Source organism: Vanessa tameamea, chromosome 11 (genome assembly GCF_037043105.1).
Source record: "Vanessa tameamea isolate UH-Manoa-2023 chromosome 11, ilVanTame1 primary haplotype, whole genome shotgun sequence".
Classification (NCBI taxonomy): domain Eukaryota; kingdom Metazoa; phylum Arthropoda; class Insecta; order Lepidoptera; family Nymphalidae; genus Vanessa; species Vanessa tameamea.
This window is the reverse complement of record NC_087319.1, coordinates 12,204,697-12,222,424: the sequence shown is the minus strand read 5'-3', so window position 1 is coordinate 12,222,424 and position 17,728 is coordinate 12,204,697. Positions and strand designations below refer to the sequence as shown.

Here is a 17,728-nt window from a genome sequence, read left to right as displayed (position 1 = left end):
TATTTATTTTCCTAGGTGATAAAACGATGGAAGGTGGAGTGATCAACCACGGCTACGTGGGTGACGCACCGACGCGAGGAAATAACAACAGACCAGCGCGATTTCCGAGCTCTAGTGATTCTACTAGCGGCTATTATTCCGCCGGTAAGTGAGTCAGAATAAAACAGACGCATCTATTTGTAATTTATACAATATATACTTTGAAGTAACTCATGTGAATCTTACCGATTCTTGTCGCTAAAATATACGCCGAATCTATTCCAAATAGTTGATGCGAAGGTTTTGAAAAAAACTGGTTTTCACTACTGTCCAAACTAAGTGATGATGTGAATTTAATAAAACTCATCCCCTAAAAAATATTATCGTCATATTAAACCCGATCCCTAATCATCAAGAATCATTTATATAATAGTTTATGAAATTGTTGATTTATTTAAATATTTCAGCAACATCGATATCAGAAGATATGCCAAGTTTATCGATATCGGTCCAATGTCGCCAGCCTGAAGTGATGTTCTTCACAGATCTCATGAAAACTGAGGGTCATGCCTTGCTACTGAGAACTGAACTCCTAATTGACTACTCTTGTCATTCTAATACTGAGAGTCTCGTTGTTTCTCTAGCTGGCCTCCAAGTTATGTCAAAATTGCAATCTAAATTAAAGAATCTACCACCACAGTTAGTTTTGAAACCATGTGATTTGGAATTTTCCAAGAGTTTCAAAAACGTGGAAGAAGGCGTAATTGTTCGCTTGTCTGTATCCGATGTCGATATACATGTAGCTGCGACCACAGTACATACAGTTGTAGGTAAGTTAACATTGCATTTTTTGGTATTGCGTTTATTTTGAATGCCATATTTAACTGTAATTAGGAGTCTTTTATGTTTTCTAAGATAAATACAATATAAATAGCATCGGGGATAAAATAAAAATAAATTAATTTATTAATCCATTTACAGATATCGTAGAAGAAATTACAGCAGAATTAACAATACCAGATGAGAAGGATGCTTTTAATTTTGCAACGTATAACCCTAAAACGGAGAAAAGTGATGAGGATCTCTGGTCTCCGAAGAAGCTGACACCGTATGTCGGTTTCCATTCTGAAGATAGCTATATCCAACCGAAATATCCCAGTGTGAAACCAGCAGAGACATTCGTGGTAGCAGTGCCCATTGTTCGTGTGACTTTTGAAATTGAACACACTGTCCGAGTACCAGTTTTGCTGGTGAAGGTAAGATTTTTCCTTTCGAATTTTTTGGCGCTAATATCCAGATTAGACGTTTTTTGAATAGAGTGAACTCTAAGCAATGGATTTAAGGTTTACCCATAAGTATAATTCTCAAATTTATTTCTCTTGAGATTTAAATAAGTGAATATATAAGTTATAACTTATACGGTATATCAAATGTGAACTGTGAGACATTGTGAGTTTTTTCTTAAATTATGCTGTTCGAATACTAATAGCTTGTAATCATGTTATAGCTCTCAAGCGAGTTGTCACTGCATGATTGGTCGCGTCAGCTGCACGGCAGTGGTTGGCTGTCGGCGCAGGCACATTGCTACAATGAGCGGCTTGATGTCTGGGAGCCACTGCTGGAGCCTGTACTGCAGGACAACGTTCAGCGCTCTTGGGAGATCAGTGCTACGTTGTTTCAGGTAAGTTGTGTAATTATCGAATAACAATAAACTTACCTGATTACATTTCCTTGCGGTTAACCATATACATTATACATTCTTCATTTTTTGAATTACTACGATATTTTTTAGGCAAAATCATATCCTATGTCTTCACAATTATCCACGAAAAACAATGAAGAAAGTATGTCTGATAACGTACCCGCGGAACCACCAAGAAAACCAAAGAAAAAGAATGAATTTGAATCAGAAACATCGGCTGATGAAGCCGACACGGATAGTGAGATGGTATTCATAAGGAATCCTAATGGAAAACAAAACAGAGGCTATAATGTAGATACCAATAGTTGCAGTATGTCCTTCTTGAAAGCATTAGACGTTGAAGAATCTGATTCAGATAATGAAAATGGCATGCTTGACAAATTATCCAATGCTATCGGACATTTATTTACAGAGTAAGTATTTAATTCTTTGCCCACACAAATAAATTAGATATTCATAATTCACAACATACGCAATTACAAGCAATATCATTCTATATTTAGCAGCGACTCTAGCATTGATGAGATGAGCAATGATGAGGATTCATCAGCACCTGAACAAAGCGAGGTAGAAGTCAGTGATAGAGAAGAAGAAGTAGAAGGAAAAGCAGTGTCCTATATAGACGGTGAAGAAAAGAAGAAAGTAGAAAGTAAGAGTGTTACGGTACAGGTAAATAAATCAAATTAAAATCTAACAGTAACTCTTGACATATAAAAGTTACAAAATTACGTTATTACATTATCATTTTCTCAGGAACCGGAACGTGAAGACAGTGTGGAATCATCGATAGAAGACACGCGTTTCTGTACCTACATTGCGCTCGAAGCAAGATCACCATTAAACTTCACAGCAACTCCAGCAACCGTGAGAGCTATGCAAGCGCTGTCAAACGCTATAATAGATCGCACAGCTGCAGTAACAGCTATTGTAGCTGCTGATAGCGGCTTACAACTGGTAAACGACATAGGTTAGGAAAAATTTAAAACCTTTTTAATATATAGAAAGTCATAGAATAAAAAAAGAGCTGGTTGTTATAACCAAATCTAATCACAGGAGGAGCAAATAATAATAAATAGCTTTGACAATAAATTGACCCGATAACATTGGTCGAGATCTCAAATAATATCGTATTCATTATGTATTCGTGAAATACTGACGTTTTCCATGGCCGGCGAAGTTGTTATCGGAACTTTGGAAGTAAAATTAAAGTTTATATACGTAGTTATGGAATAGTGTTGTAAGCTATAAGTACATTAAAATACTGATATTGTGATCAAACCTTGCCTTGATCCGATTGAAGCAGACAACGACAGTGACCTTACTAAAGTCCATGTATGTACAGGGCCGGGCTCGTCGGTCGTATTACGCACGCGAGCTGAGACGGACCTCGCCGGCAACGACCGCGTCCTCGCCGTCGCCGACTATGACCACTCCAGCAGAGCCAGCACGCCAGGTCACCACTACCATAGCATGGGCTTTATGCAGAAGGACATATATATACTCAATTTATCTACTTCGTCTATATCAGCGTCTAGCTTGTTAGGCCGCAGGCCCAAATGCCAAATGAGTTCTAATAAAATTTATTTAGGTAGCATTCAATATAGTATTTTATGTTTAGCTAAGATCTAGTCCATTCCGAATGTCTGACGACCGAAATTCAGATGGAGGACACTTGTTAAAGTGCAGCAGCAGCGGCATTACTTCACATTACATGTGGTGTACACAACAATATTCAAAAACATTTAATACTCTCCATTATTTAAAACTTTGATAATTTTTTGAAGTTTGTCAAACATAGTAACAGTATAAAATGTTAAAAGCTCATTTTTTTCCATAAGGTTGTGACACATCTGGAGCGGATTTACTTGATGAGGTGGAAAAAGAAACTACACAAGAGATGACTGACATCAGTGATGAATGGGACTGGTGAGTGGCAACATTGCTTGATCAATAATAATAACGTTCTCGTTGGTCTAGTGACTAGCTTATAGGGCTGCAAATCTTGAGATCCTGGAAGATGAGCGATGTGATAATTTACAAGTGATTCAAGAAACTTTCAATAATAATTGTTTCAGTTTTGAGGGTGGATTCCCCGCTACGTGTTCGCTTTCGGGTGCGGAGCGCCAATCCCCGGGTGCTCCGCCAGCTGCAGATGTGCTTCTCCGCCGTCTCACCGACCAAACGCTCTCCATTCGCTTGCACGACTTCGACCAGCTCAACGTAAGTGACCAAACATTTGTTGTATATTCGTTAAATAAATTATATCAACATAACTTTAACACAATGCATTTTATAAATCGCAGATTGTATGTCCTCAACGCTCGGTATCGAAGCTTCACGTTTTACATCCGAGCAAGAATGGGACACGCTATTACATCGTGATAGAGCGAAGTACGAAATACAACAATAAGAAAATTGTTGTACGATCACCATTACAGGTAAGACTTGAGCCATATGACGACATGTTGTTTTTAAATGCAACAAATAGAGCCATCGATACGCTACATCCCACGGGTGATTTGGAGAAAAAAAAAAACTAAAAAAAACTAAAGAAACATTACGAGCCAATTGAATACTAACTGTGTATCAAATGTTCTGTCCGCTGTGCAGGTGCGCAACGAGACGTCGTACGCGCTGGAGCTGCTGTACCGGCGCTCGGAGCTGGAGGCGGCGGGCGCGCAGGCGGAGGGCGCGCTGCGGAACCCGTTCTGCGGCCTGCTGCGCCTCGCCGTGCTGGCGCCGCACGACACCTACAACGTGCCGCTCTACGTCGCCTACCACTGCCGCCTCTTCCTCGTGCCGGCCAACTTCGAGTGAGTGCTTCTCTGCTCGCATCGAATTCAATGACCCGACTGATTAACTGATAGCACCACACCATTGAAATATAATACATAATTGTAGACTTTAAATTTGCAGGTGAGTTTCCTCTCAAATCGGAGTGGCGATTTTTTTATTTTTTCCGTCATGATAAATGCCCTATTAGACATATGTATTCCACTGACAATGGAGTTGTATGTGCAATACAAATGTCTAATAACGAAGCCACGGCCTAATTTTACTTACGGCTCATATTAAAAAAAATACCTTATAACTAATGGTTGGTAAACGACCCATCCAGAAGAAAATTTTGGAACATCTTCTTTTATTAAAAATAACTTCTGAATATTTTAGAAGCTACCAAGCACCTACTCAGGGTATATGGTGGATGGAGCTGGTCAACGACTTGGGCAGCTCGCGGGACGTCGTGTGTCCCGCTATAGATGATACTGACCCTAGCGTGTTCGCTATGAAGGTCGTGCCCGTTGAAGGTAGGATTAGTCACTATACTCAACATTATTATATAAACTTAAGAGGGTCTCGTATTTTGCGTGTCCAAAGATCTGTTATTTGTTTTTATTAATGAAATTAACCTTTTATTAAAAATATTCAACCTGTTTAATATATTCCTTAAGGATATACTTGTATAATATTTTGAAGTGCAAAACGTACCATGTTCGCACTCCAAAATATTCATAATATTTCAATCATATTTCGTATAATTTGTTGATACATAATTTTAATTTAGCAACATCATGTAGAGCAATCGTTCTTCGTTAAATTCAGCCGCCGGTCGGTCCCCCAGGTTGCAAGTCGGCACAGGTGTCGCGCTCGATCCCCAACCTGCTGCTGCGCGTGGTGCCGCCGCTGGCCGTGCACAACCGCCTGCCGCACGCGCTGCAGCTGGCGCGCGACGCGCTGTGCGTGCGCGTGGAGGCGGGCGAGCGCGCGCACGTGTACGCGCTGGCGCCGCGCCTGGCGCACCGCCTGCAGCTGCACGTGCGCTACCTGGGCCTGCCCTGGAGCGGCGCCTTCACGCTGTCCCCGGGTACGTCTCGTCATGCCGGTCGTATTGGCTCCATCGGTGTTTGTTGACTTGTCATTGTCGCGGGAGGACATATGTTTGTTTTACTATACTAATCGTTGTTATTGAATAAAAACATCTCAACAATATCTACGGTACTTCCCAAGATATGACGGAGAAGACGATCAGCATGACGACGGAATGCGAAACGGAGGGTGGTAACAAGCGGCTCACAGTGCGAGCTAGGCTCCAGCAGGGACCCAACCTGAGGCTGCTGCTGTACGCGCCATGCTGGCTCATCAATAAGACCGGCTTGCCGTTGCAGATTAAGGTACTACTTGTTACGAACGAGGTGTCTCGATCCCGCCCAGTCCATCCCCTGTAACCGCTCGACGTGCCTGACCCTGTGCGCAGGGCCGCTCGGACGCATGCTACGAGGTGTCGGAGGAGCCGCTGCTGTGGAGCGAGCGCGAGCGCGTGCGCGTGCGGGCGCACCAGTCGGGCTGGTCGCGCGCCGCCTGCCTGCGCGCGCACGCGCCCGGCCTGCTCGTGTGCACGCACTCCGAGCGCCGCCTCAGCTACCGGATGCTGCTGCACGTGAGTGGCGCGCGACGTCTGTCTCATTATATCTATCGGTTTCGATCTCTTAGTTTGTATATCATATTAATCCCATTAGGTATCCCAACGATTGAAATGTTCTATTATGATTAATATTATTTATTTATCATTGAGACTGACGAGTTTCGCAGGTGACGCTCTCCGAGGTCTGTCCCCAACTGACAAAAATAGTGACATTCCTCCCGTATTTCATCGTGTACAACGACACGAAGCGCCACCTCCGATTCATGGAGGAAAACGAAGCCGCCGACCTGTGGATAGACCTGGCGCCGCAGCAGTGCACGCCCTTCTGGCCGCAGACGGACTCCATGGCCATGCATTGCAAGTACCGGGACTCGACCGTCGTCTCGCAACACTTTTCCATCACAAAGAATCATTTTACGGTACTGCGTATGGATAAGGGGGTGAGTTGCTCTTGTTCGGTGCAAATGACATATTTTGTATCTACGATTCCTCACTAATTAATAATTCAAAAGTTTAAATGTCCCTTACTTTGAGCGAGCAAATATAGGTAGGTAATACCCACTCATCAGATATTCTACCACCAAACAGCAATTATTCCGGATTTAAGGATGTCAGAAGGATTGAGTAAGCCAGTGTAACTACATGCACAAGGGACATAGCATCTTAGCTCTCATGGGTAATAAATAATAGTTAATAATCCTCACTGCCAGAGGCAGAGGTCTTGAGACGGTGGTGACCACATACAATCAGGTGGCTTAATTTGCTCGTCCGAATATCTATATTATAAAAAAAAACAAGTATGTAAAACTTTCCTTTAGTTACTTGTTACTTATGTTCGTAATCCTGTTATGAAACACTGGTATGTCATAATATATGTATAAACCTATATAAACAGGCAAAGACAAAACAGTTCAGTACCTTTTTCTTCACGGTTGGTTAACCGATTTTCATTTATTTTTTTTGTTTGCTATTATTGACCAGCTCTAGTTTAAAAATGGAATAAGACCGACCCTTCGATACACGTTAATTTACATATGTTATCAATTATAATTCAATACGAAAATATTGCTCATGCGCTTCAAAGGTTTAATTAGGAAAATAAGTTTATAGTTTAAAAAAAACTTGGTAATATAGTTGATTACTTTAATTCAAATAAGTATGTAATTTGTTATTGCTTACTGAATAAAACATTAAATAGTAACCTAAAAATAAATAAAAATACTATTTTAAATCTTAATTATACTCAAATTTAGATCTAGTAGGTTTTTCGAGACTTAAGGTTCCATCGTCGTGCAGCGTGTACGCGGTCCCTTTAGATTTGTGGGTCCAAATTTTTATAGCTTTAAGATGAGCGTCGCTCTGTTCCTTAGCGACGGATGCTGGTGGAGCTGGTTCCACTTCGAATTCATTGTTATGACTTGAAGGTTTTGAAAATTGTGAGGATGATGAAAATGACGATAACGGCTTGTTGGAAGGTCTCTGATTTGATGGCTTGAGATTTGATGTTACCTGAGGAAAGAATATTTGATTATACAAATACTGTATACAAAGATTCTCTAAATTTGTAAAGATTTTTAAATGAATTCTTGAAGGTTTGAGAGCGAAGCGAAATCGTAATTTTTAAGAATGTGGAAATTGGTTTTTTGTCATGTATTTTCTGCTGCAATAAAACAACCTATAAAATAGCTTTTCTTTCTATCGAATGAATTTGAGTGTATTTGGAGAGTATTTGAGCAACACATATATTTTCCAACGGTTATTATATTCAAAAAACGCTTCGTTCTGCGTAATAACGTTTATCTACGAGACGTAATTCAAAAGCATCACTGTAAAAAAAGATCTAAAGTTTTGAAGTCGTATATATATATGTGACGTTTAACGACGATTGTTACTTGTAACTCAAAAATGTTCGGTTACTGATATACAGTGACGATTCGTATAATACAGAAACCGGGTATTAACAGCTATAATATACTTACAGAATAATGTGGGACACTGTACGAGTTAACTGAATGTAGTTTAGAGTTTTCGTAACCCATCAAAGGTAGTTCGGCAAAGTTTTCTAGTTTATATGAGGAAGTCTCAGGTTTTAGAACTGAAGGCACGTCGTTTGTGAAGGAAATGTCATAATCGTCATTTCTTAAATTAGTCGGTCTCGGTAGTAGTTCCTCTTGCATTGTTCTACTGTCGGTGTATTTATCTCGATTCTCGAATGACATATCATCGATTTCTTTTTGAATATGGGCGTCTAAGAATGAAAATTGTGATTTGTGCATAGATTCCTCGCCATCTAATTGGCCTTGAGAGTATGGTCCATAATTATTTAACGGTCCTGCGAACGGACTGTTCTCGTATTTCACTTTTGAACTATCGTTATCGGGGTCATGGTATCTGTTTTCATCAGGACGCGTATTTGGACTATTCAGTACTCTATAACTTTCGTACGCCTGATATTTGCTTGGTATATTTTCATTACTGTTAAAGTCCGGTGAATATTCGTAATTACTGTTATAACTCGGTTCACGATATCTCATAGCAGATCTCTCTTTTTCATTTGCGTATTGTACTATTTTATCCAAGTCTTTTTTTGAAAGATATTTAAACAAATTATTTATATCTTCGTCTCCCAAACCTTCGTTAGTAGGTTTTTTACTAACCTTGTACGGCCTTGAGTTGGACGAAATCGGGGGTCCGACATCGTTGGCAGTGTATCCAGGTGGTGGAGTGTAGGAGAACGGACCTCTAATGGGATGACTGAATGGTGGCCTGTTGTAAAATTTGAACGGTGTGCTGGAATAATGTTTCGATCGTCTTATTATTGTGTAGTCGGTCCGACATCCATAGCAGCGACCACTTTTATAATTGTAACAATCAATATCAATCACTACACACGAAATGAAAATTAAAATAGATGTCACCAACATTTTTGGTTCTGTATTAAGCTGTCACGCGTTCTTTGATAACTGAGAGGAAGTGAAATTTTTAACGAAATCTTATAAGATCCGACCGCGTGGACGAAAGTGGCGTCAATTGAGTTAGCGCCTGTAACGCGGTCTACGTAAACACGGCCTCACGTAACGAGCATTGTGTAATAGACTTTCATATAATAATTACGGTAAACTGTAATTTTAATTCTACGAATATTTTAAGCGATATTATTATTAAAGAATAACGCAATCCTCCTAATTGCTTAAAATTTAGATCATATATTTTGTGCGTTATACTTTTGAGTACTTTCAGTAAAAAATCAGCTCTATAAAACTTTATTATTTCCATAACCGAATACAGCGGCACGTCTGTGAAATGCAATGCGTGGAATATACGAATAAAATATTAAAATACTATATTATTGACACGAGTTCTCAACTGGAATGTAAGTTCCATTTTAATTATACGTTTTTTCTTTGTTTATCGATGGGTCACATTCAAATTTCCATTAAAAATGTTAATTTTATTAATTAACAGTAATCTGCAGTTATATAAATAGTTCATTGCCTATGAAAAATATATATATAAAAAAAACTCTTCGATGCCTTTTCTTACGTATTTAACAGCTTATGTATTATTTGAATAAAAGTTAAAAAAGTATTAAAAAGCCGCGATGACCTGTTGGATATGAAATTGGATGGTCAGGTGGTTTCAAATGCGGGCAATATTTTTTTATTCAAGTACGCTCATAAAAGCTCTATTGAATCGTCATGTTACAGTGTTGAGTTAAATTCGAAGCTACCACAGGTTCGGAAAGTAGATTCTACCGAGGAGGACCGGCAAGAAACTCAGTAGCTACTCTTTTTACCATTTTAATTACATAGTGTGCTAGTAAAGTACAATTATTTTTTCTAAATACAAATCAATAAATAGTAAATTCAACTTTTTTTATCTTTAATATCTTTTATTGAATAATATGCTTTACTTATCAATGTGTTTTTGATGTGAGCTTCAAATTTTTTTATAGGTCAAGTTAAAAATAACTGGGGCACTTTATTATAGAAACGAATACCATATCCCAGGAAGGATGTACTAACTTTCAAAGTCGGAAACTAGGTCTGATTAGTTTACCTTTCCTCCTCGTGTTTTTACAACGATTGACACCGATTCTTTATAAAATATCTATATTATTGTGAATATTCATTGTATTATTGTAAACATATTGTGAAGTAGCTGTAAGTTTACCCACTTCATTAAAAACATCCCGAAGAGAGTCACGAGCTCCAAGATTATAAATAGTCCGGACATTTTCCTACTCATTGAAAAAATTTGGACATTTATAGGATTGACTCTGTCGTTTTTTTTTAAAATTATTATTAATTTAATAATAATGTACCATGCTTTTTAATTTTTGTGAACAATTATCCGAGTGAAAACTTGCCCTTGCGCGAAAGTAAACCAAGATTACATGATCTCAATCAGATAAATGATACGTGAAAGCATAGAATACGCACAAAACATAAGAATTATTTTCCATATGTATAAAATAAATGTACTAATAGATGAATAAGAATCATAGCATCGTAACGCTCAAGTTTTAGTATAAGTTAATGTCACTGTTTGTCTAATAGTTTATGATCCTCCGCGCAACGCTCACTTCCGTTTATAATATTTAACTTTCGTCACATAAAGTGCTGAACGAAAATAATATTACTGAAAGATAATTAAAATAAATAACACATAACTCTATTATGTAATGAAAATTATCTTAACTATTTATTAGTATAAATGCAACTGGTTTCTTGAAATCTTTTTTTTATCTGTGCCAGAATTGCATTAATTATTAATTTAAATTAAAAAAAAATCGAATATTAGCTATCTGACTATGTACCTATATCTGTATAGAGACATTATTAGATCCGCCTTAATCTTTAGGTTGCAAAAACCCGTACACTGCGTGTTGGAGGGCGCCTCGTGACCTTTGGTGAAGCGCCCAAGATCTATTAATCTTTGGGTTGTTTAGGGCGATCGCCAGAACACTGCTTGCGTCCGGGCGCTTGTTGTGCTTAAGGGCTGGATATTAAAGTGCAGAGTTTGACATAAATGTATTCCCCCGCTATTATTCTCTCATTTATCCGATTAATAAGCAAATCAACCCGACCAGAGAAAGGCATGATCAATGGTTTTAATTGCTTTCTATTGCACAAGACTGCAGACTTGCACAAGACCTAACTGAGGTCCCGTATTCGACTCGGGGCTTATACTTGATTTTTATTGTATAAAAATACTAAAATTATACGATATTGAAACACTTGAGAATATAATATAAATTATTTAATATCTTACATTATTGAAAATCAACTGGGGATAGGGCTTGTTGATTCTTTGGTCAATATACTCGTACTTCCAATTAACCGAGGAAATTCTTGTAGGATATTTATATAACATTTATCACTTAATGATTTGCTGAACAAATAATTTTCTACAGTCGGCGATCTGCGTGGATGTCACGGGAGGCACGGACCGGCCCTTCACGATCACGTTTAAGCCCTATACCGTCGGAGACGCTCCTGTACGAATCGACAATCTATGCGACGACCTATTCCTGAAATTACATCAGGTAAAACTGATTTATTATTTAAGCAAAATTGTTTATGAAAATTAATAAATATTAATTACATTTAACAAATTATTTGATCTTGTGCAGTGGTTTTGTTGTTTGCGATTTTGTTATAACAACTTACTTGACTTTCTTTAAAAACAACCAAAATCTTTGTTCTCATAAATTTGTTTCCTATTATATATCAAAATAAGTTATTAAAAAAAATATAAATGATGGGTATTTAAATAGAAATACATTTTATAAACCGTTGGAAAATGAGAAATATTTTTTAATTATTTGTAATTAACAACGTTTACATGTTCACAGATAAGATTTACATATTCAATTATTAATAAATAGTTTAATTTTCTCTGTGTATTACACAGATGGATTCTGGTCAAGTGGCACTATTAAGTCCGTTCCAATCCATGTTGCACACGTGGGACGATCCGGCAAAGGAAAGAGCACTCTTGTGGAACATCTACAATAACAAAGGCAAAGGTTTCTTGGCAGACTTTTCTCAGGACGGGTAAGTTTACTTCGATTACCTAATTAACATATCATAATTATTTCGAATAATTAAGCATTTTATTTTATTAGGTTCGGTGAAGAAAAAGTTAGTTTCCATTCAGTAAAACATTCGACGCTTGTCGCAACGAACAGTGTCACATCAAAACTATCCTCTACCCTCAAACGACTTACTCCCAAGTCTCCTGAGACCGGTTCTTCGAGCAGTGATGATTCTGATAGTTTTGAAATACTGGAAAGTCACACTAAAAGTAAGAAGATGAGGAAAGATAAAGTTATCGTCTATTGGATATCATTCATGGACGGATACCAAAGAGTATTCGCTCTAGCCCAAGACGAGAGAATAGCTTATCAATACAAAATGAGAATTAACTCTGAACGTAGCAATTACGAAGTGTATTTATCTCTAGCGAGTGTCGGTCTTTCCGTCTGTGTGCAAACACTTAACGGCGACAAGGAATTGTCATATATAAGCGTTACAGACTCCCTTCCAAAATGGGAGGTTAATGTTGGAAATAAGTGGAAATTATTGGCGACGGATGTGACAGCGTGGATAGAGGAAAAGTATCAGACAGAGCAAAAGAAATGTCAGTTAAAGGAGTATTTACATATTGATTTAGAAAAAATGCAGATGACGAAACCCTTCTTTTCGGAACTTCGAAGATCGTACAGTCCAGGAGTATGGCTTCAGTTCCGAAAATCTGATACCAATACATACTGCCATTTGAAACTACAGAGACTTCAAATAGACAACCAGCTCCACGAAGCTGTGTTTCCTACTGTTTTGCACCCGGCTCCCCTGCCTCCTCACATAAGGTCAAAAGATCTCAAACCTTCTGTAGAAATAGTCGCGCTCAAACAATTCAGACCGAACATAAATCAAGATGTTTATAAATATTTTAAATTTTTGATTCAAGAATATTCGGTGAATTTAGATAGAGGCTTTGTTAATCACGTTTTCGATATTCTGAACCATTGGAAGGTTGAAGAGAAGCCGGCTGTTCGCTTGAGAGCTGACCTCGCTTTAGTACACATGCCTTTGCCAGTGATCGCGATGCGAAGTCAAACGTCAGCGCAGAGGGACGTCTTATTTGAATTCGTCCACCTATCGCCTATTAAATTGGTCCTGAGTTTGTCATCTAGAGGGTATTCAAATGAAAATATAGACAGTCCAACGAGATATAGGTACGGTAATCAGAGAGAAAATCGCCCGAAGCTATTCAATAGTGATCTATTAGAATATTTATTCAATTCGTGGGGATCATCGCTCTGCGACATGAAAGATGTTGTTCTTAAGTGAGTACATATTTTCAAATACATAATATAGTTTCAAGTACATATTTTTAGTTTTAATACTGTCTTATTAACAAATTATCATTACTTTAGGAAATTTACAGGCTGTTAATGTAAATGAACCCGACATCAATTAATTTGTTCCAATATACAATGATTGCGCTTGTACAGGTGGTCCATAAATTTTTGCACTTTTGAAACATGAGTAGCAATAAAAGTACACATGTTTTTTTGTTGATGATTTATTTAACGTAATAAACATTTATTTAAATTAGTTTTTTAAAAATTATATCGTCGAGATGTGCTCCGTCTCGTCGTTGGTACTCCTGCAATCGACTACGTAAATTTTGGAAAACTTGCTGACACATGCTGCGAGGAATCGCGGTTATCTTCTCGTGGATGTTTTCTTTTAATTGGGATATGATCGTTGGTTTATTAAAGTACACTCGACTCTTTAGATATCCCCACAAGAAAAAATCGCAAGGCTTCTTGGAGGCCATGGGATATCACCTCTGCGAGACATCAATTTGTTAGGAAACATTTCTTTGACCACCGGTAAACTCACATTTGAGGTATGGCATGTTGCTCCATCTTGTTGCATCCAAGTCCTGCTGTTGTATCCATCAAATTCATGTAACTGTGGTGCCAAAAACTCTCGCAACATCTTCACGTATTCCACAGAGTTAACAGTTACGTTATTTCCTTGATTATCTTCAAAGAAATATGGACCGATTATGCCCTTTGCTGATATGGCAGCCGATACTGTCGTTTTAGGTGAATGAAGAGGCTCTAATATCGACAATTGTGTTTATTTACGTGACCATTGATGTGAAAATGGGCCTCGTCCGTAAACAATACATCCTCGAGGCTAGAGAATCGCTCCAATATAGTGTCAGCCAATAATTTACGATAAATGTAATCGTTTGGTTTCATCTCCTGTACAATTTGAAGCTTTGAAGTGTAGTTAAGGTCCAAATGCAAAATTCGCCGCAGACTAGTACTCGGTATTTCCAGAGCCGCCGACCGCTTTCGCGTAGATGATTCTGGATCGTCCCTTACAGAAATTTCAACCTCCCGAATGTTCTCCTCACTTCTTAAACGTGGCCGCTCAGTTTGTTTGATATTCATTGTCGATCCCGTTTCTCGAACTTCTTGACCCAAGCTTTAATTAAATTAACACTCGGATACTCACTTACACGTTGTAATTCGTATTCAAATCTAAAGAGGCGTCGTACAGTAACGCAGGAATCGTTGTTTTTGTAAAATTGTTTTACGCAAAAAGCACGCTGTTATCCCGTGAAGCGCTCCATCGTGACTGAAATTGCATTAAGTGACGCACAATTTACCGCCACCCGCGGGCCCATAACTATCATTATTTTTGAGAAATCAAGTGTTGCTTTTTGCAAAAATTTTTGCCCCCCCTGTATACATATGGATTTCCACATATTCAAATTGACCGCAATCGTCTACTATATCGATGAAGATGTTATGTATTAGAAATCTATAATACTTTTGTAAATACACTATGCTCATACTCATTTTATACATAAATATACTTTACTAATTCTTCTTAACATTTGTTAGGATGAGCTATTTAGAACTTCGGAATGCCCCCATCACTCTGCCTTCGTTGCTGGACACGGCCTGTCGCCACTACAGGCTTCAGCTGGTGCAGCAATTCTACGTGCTTGTATTAGGACTCAACATCCTGGGGAACCCTTACAGTTACATTGGCGACTTCTCCAAAGGATTGAAGAATTACTATGAACCATGTTTGGTATGTAGTCTAAACACTGTCTATATACAGCCCTGTATTCGAGCGATGTCGTAACATTGGCCATAATTCCTATGGCCTATAGGCGGTTTCTGTCTATTGTTTTCAATAATAATACACAATTACACTTACGTGTAAACTTGTGTCCGGGTGATTTATTTCCGAAGTTTTTGATAGTAGTTTTATTTTTAAGTTTTCATGGGCATTTGCTCCCAGGGCTCAGCAATATCCCGTAGAGTGTCAGACGCAGCATTGACATTGTTGAACGGAGCAGCAAGACTGATGGGTTGCGCGAGTGACTCCAACGCCCCGAACGTTTTCGAAGATGCTCCAAAACTTCGGCCACCGAAGAGACTCACTAGTAAATTGCAATTTTTATTATTAAATCAGTTTTATAGTATTAAAGCTGTGTACTAGACCTACGGAGTATTATGAAAATATGCAACAGTGTTGTGTATAAAATGATGAAGTAAATGTATCAGGTGACGGAGGTGTAGTCATCAATGATTTGCCAGAAGCAGTGATTGAAGGGAACAAAAATAATCCCGCGAGTGTTGCTCTGGCTGTCACCGGGCTTATAGCGAGGCCTACATTCGGTAAGTTGTAGCTCCTGTTAGTAACACTTCGTTTAAGAATTTAGTTTATACATCACGCTTAGAGATATTTTAGATTAAAACTTGTTATATATAGCATACTTATATAAGTCTAACTTGTACAAAATTTAAATTCCTAGTTGTTAAAATATATTTTTAACGTCATTGCTTGCTAAAAGAAATGGTAGCAGGTTTTTTTTTAAATAAATACATCTACATATATACACCTGTTCTTAAGCTAGAACACAGTGACGTTGTATTATTTTAATCATCTTTGTGTGGCCAAAGGTTTATATCAATTCCGCGTCGCACACACTTGCTTCAAACATATATGTCTCATAAATTATGATTTGTACAATTTGGATTAAATTATAATCTTAATTAATAGGATAAGATTTTTAAGGAATGTTTTAGTTCTTGGGGTCTTTTATAACAACAATTATACTTAGAGGGTTCATAATTTTATTTAACACATTATGCACTTAACTGCATGTTTGTGTTGACATTTTGTTAATTGACGTTTTGACTGACAATAATAAACGTCATTTGAATGTTTTATTTCTCACGCATAATAATATTTCTTTGTTGTTTTATCTGTGCGTGGATGCGTAGTTGAAGACTTTGCTATAGTGAGACGTGAGTAACTTGAGCATGATATATTTTTTACTTAATCTTCTTTAGAAGCAGTTATTATTAGCTTGCTTGCTTAGTTGCTTACTGCAAAAAATCATTAATTGTTGAAAACCTATAGCGCGTTAATAACAGATATTTGTATGATGTCATGTCATGTCATTATTTATGAGTTCTTGCAGTTAGTCGAATATTGAGCATGTTTAGTTTTTTTTTTTTTTCATTTGTAGACAAAAACTTAGCCCGTCTGGGTAGAGCACACACTTACCAGTTATTATAATTTGAGGGCCATCAATAATTTGTTTGATTTGAACGATCAATGAGCCAGTGTAATTATACTGGCACAAAAATACTAACATCTAAGTTACAATCCGGTGATTAATGGTGCTTTGTTGGGATTAGAAATGGCAGGTCCGACCATCTTGTCCAGCTAGGCGACAAAAACTGTATTTTCGATTAGACCTGTAGGGAAAGGTATTCAAATGAAGTGGTTAAATTTAGCTGGGACAGGGGGCGGCCTGTAGATCTCAGCACTCTCCAGACAACAGCGTTTAGGCTGACCACGCCCAATTCGCAACCCCTTAAGTCAGGGCTGCTTACAAGTGCACTCTTACAATGCTAATTTATTAATTTTAAATAGTTAGGCAAATTGGCAAATGGATCACCTAATTGAAGTGGTCACAACTAAAAGAAATATTAACCACACCATACAAACAAAACAATACTAACTATTGCTGATTGGCGATAAAATATAATACTTATGTTAAGTGAGTGGTACCTACCTACCCAAATGGGCTTGCACGAGGCCCTTCTACCAAGTAAAGTAATAGCATTTTGGTGGGCAATAATTTGGTCGAAGTGCTTGCTGCTCCTTTGCATTAATGTATTTAGTCAAGGTACTTAAAGATTTGTCTCCGTTTTTAAATGTAAGTGATATTAATGTGATGTGGTCTCTGAGCGCGTACACCGCGTAGAGTGAGTGACTAGTGAGGTCGTGCGCAGACGTGTGTCGCGAGGCGGCGCGCTCGTCGCTGTGGCGCCGCGCGGGCGCAGACGGCGCGGAGGCGGCGCTGCGCGCGTGCGAGCGCCGCGCCGGCCGCCTCGTCGCGCGCCGACGGCTGCCTAGGCACTGCTCCGAAGTGGAGGTATTTTCTTTAATATTTATTTATAAGCAGTACCAACGGGAAATATCCTCCTAATAAATATAATAGTTTTTACAACTAGGATATAGCACTTACGAGCTTCAAGTGAAAAACATGAAAAAACGTGTAGATTT

The 17,728-nt window shown here is 38.3% G+C and overlaps 2 protein-coding genes across 2 annotated transcripts in view; one reads left to right on the top strand and one right to left on the bottom strand.

Moving 5' to 3' along the window:
* Window positions 1–17,728, top strand: part of LOC113395333 (intermembrane lipid transfer protein VPS13A-like) — a 35,542-nt gene that overhangs the window by 15,758 nt on the left and 2,056 nt on the right. Inside the window, exons 27-50 of the mRNA XM_026632923.2 lie at window positions 16–144; window positions 447–809; window positions 961–1,235; window positions 1,487–1,660; window positions 1,772–2,094; window positions 2,185–2,350; window positions 2,435–2,648; window positions 3,024–3,134; window positions 3,520–3,607; window positions 3,757–3,901; window positions 3,985–4,119; window positions 4,292–4,494; window positions 4,853–4,989; window positions 5,304–5,546; window positions 5,690–5,853; window positions 5,937–6,119; window positions 6,272–6,544; window positions 11,521–11,652; window positions 12,021–12,163; window positions 12,235–13,458; window positions 15,040–15,232; window positions 15,446–15,590; window positions 15,712–15,825; window positions 17,455–17,597. Coding sequence (XP_026488708.2) covers window positions 16–144; window positions 447–809; window positions 961–1,235; window positions 1,487–1,660; window positions 1,772–2,094; window positions 2,185–2,350; window positions 2,435–2,648; window positions 3,024–3,134; window positions 3,520–3,607; window positions 3,757–3,901; window positions 3,985–4,119; window positions 4,292–4,494; window positions 4,853–4,989; window positions 5,304–5,546; window positions 5,690–5,853; window positions 5,937–6,119; window positions 6,272–6,544; window positions 11,521–11,652; window positions 12,021–12,163; window positions 12,235–13,458; window positions 15,040–15,232; window positions 15,446–15,590; window positions 15,712–15,825; window positions 17,455–17,597 — 5,420 coding nt within the window. The remainder of the gene's footprint in view (window positions 1–15; window positions 145–446; window positions 810–960; window positions 1,236–1,486; window positions 1,661–1,771; window positions 2,095–2,184; window positions 2,351–2,434; window positions 2,649–3,023; window positions 3,135–3,519; window positions 3,608–3,756; window positions 3,902–3,984; window positions 4,120–4,291; window positions 4,495–4,852; window positions 4,990–5,303; window positions 5,547–5,689; window positions 5,854–5,936; window positions 6,120–6,271; window positions 6,545–11,520; window positions 11,653–12,020; window positions 12,164–12,234; window positions 13,459–15,039; window positions 15,233–15,445; window positions 15,591–15,711; window positions 15,826–17,454; window positions 17,598–17,728) is intronic.
* LOC135193511 (uncharacterized) lies at window positions 7,234–9,189 on the bottom strand. Its single transcript, XM_064216308.1, has 3 exons — window positions 9,179–9,189; window positions 8,084–8,894; window positions 7,234–7,613 (listed from the first exon to the last, which is right to left on the bottom strand). Exons 1-3 carry the CDS (start codon window positions 9,187–9,189, stop codon window positions 7,338–7,340), a joined length of 1,098 nt encoding a protein of 365 aa, XP_064072378.1. The 3' UTR covers window positions 7,234–7,337.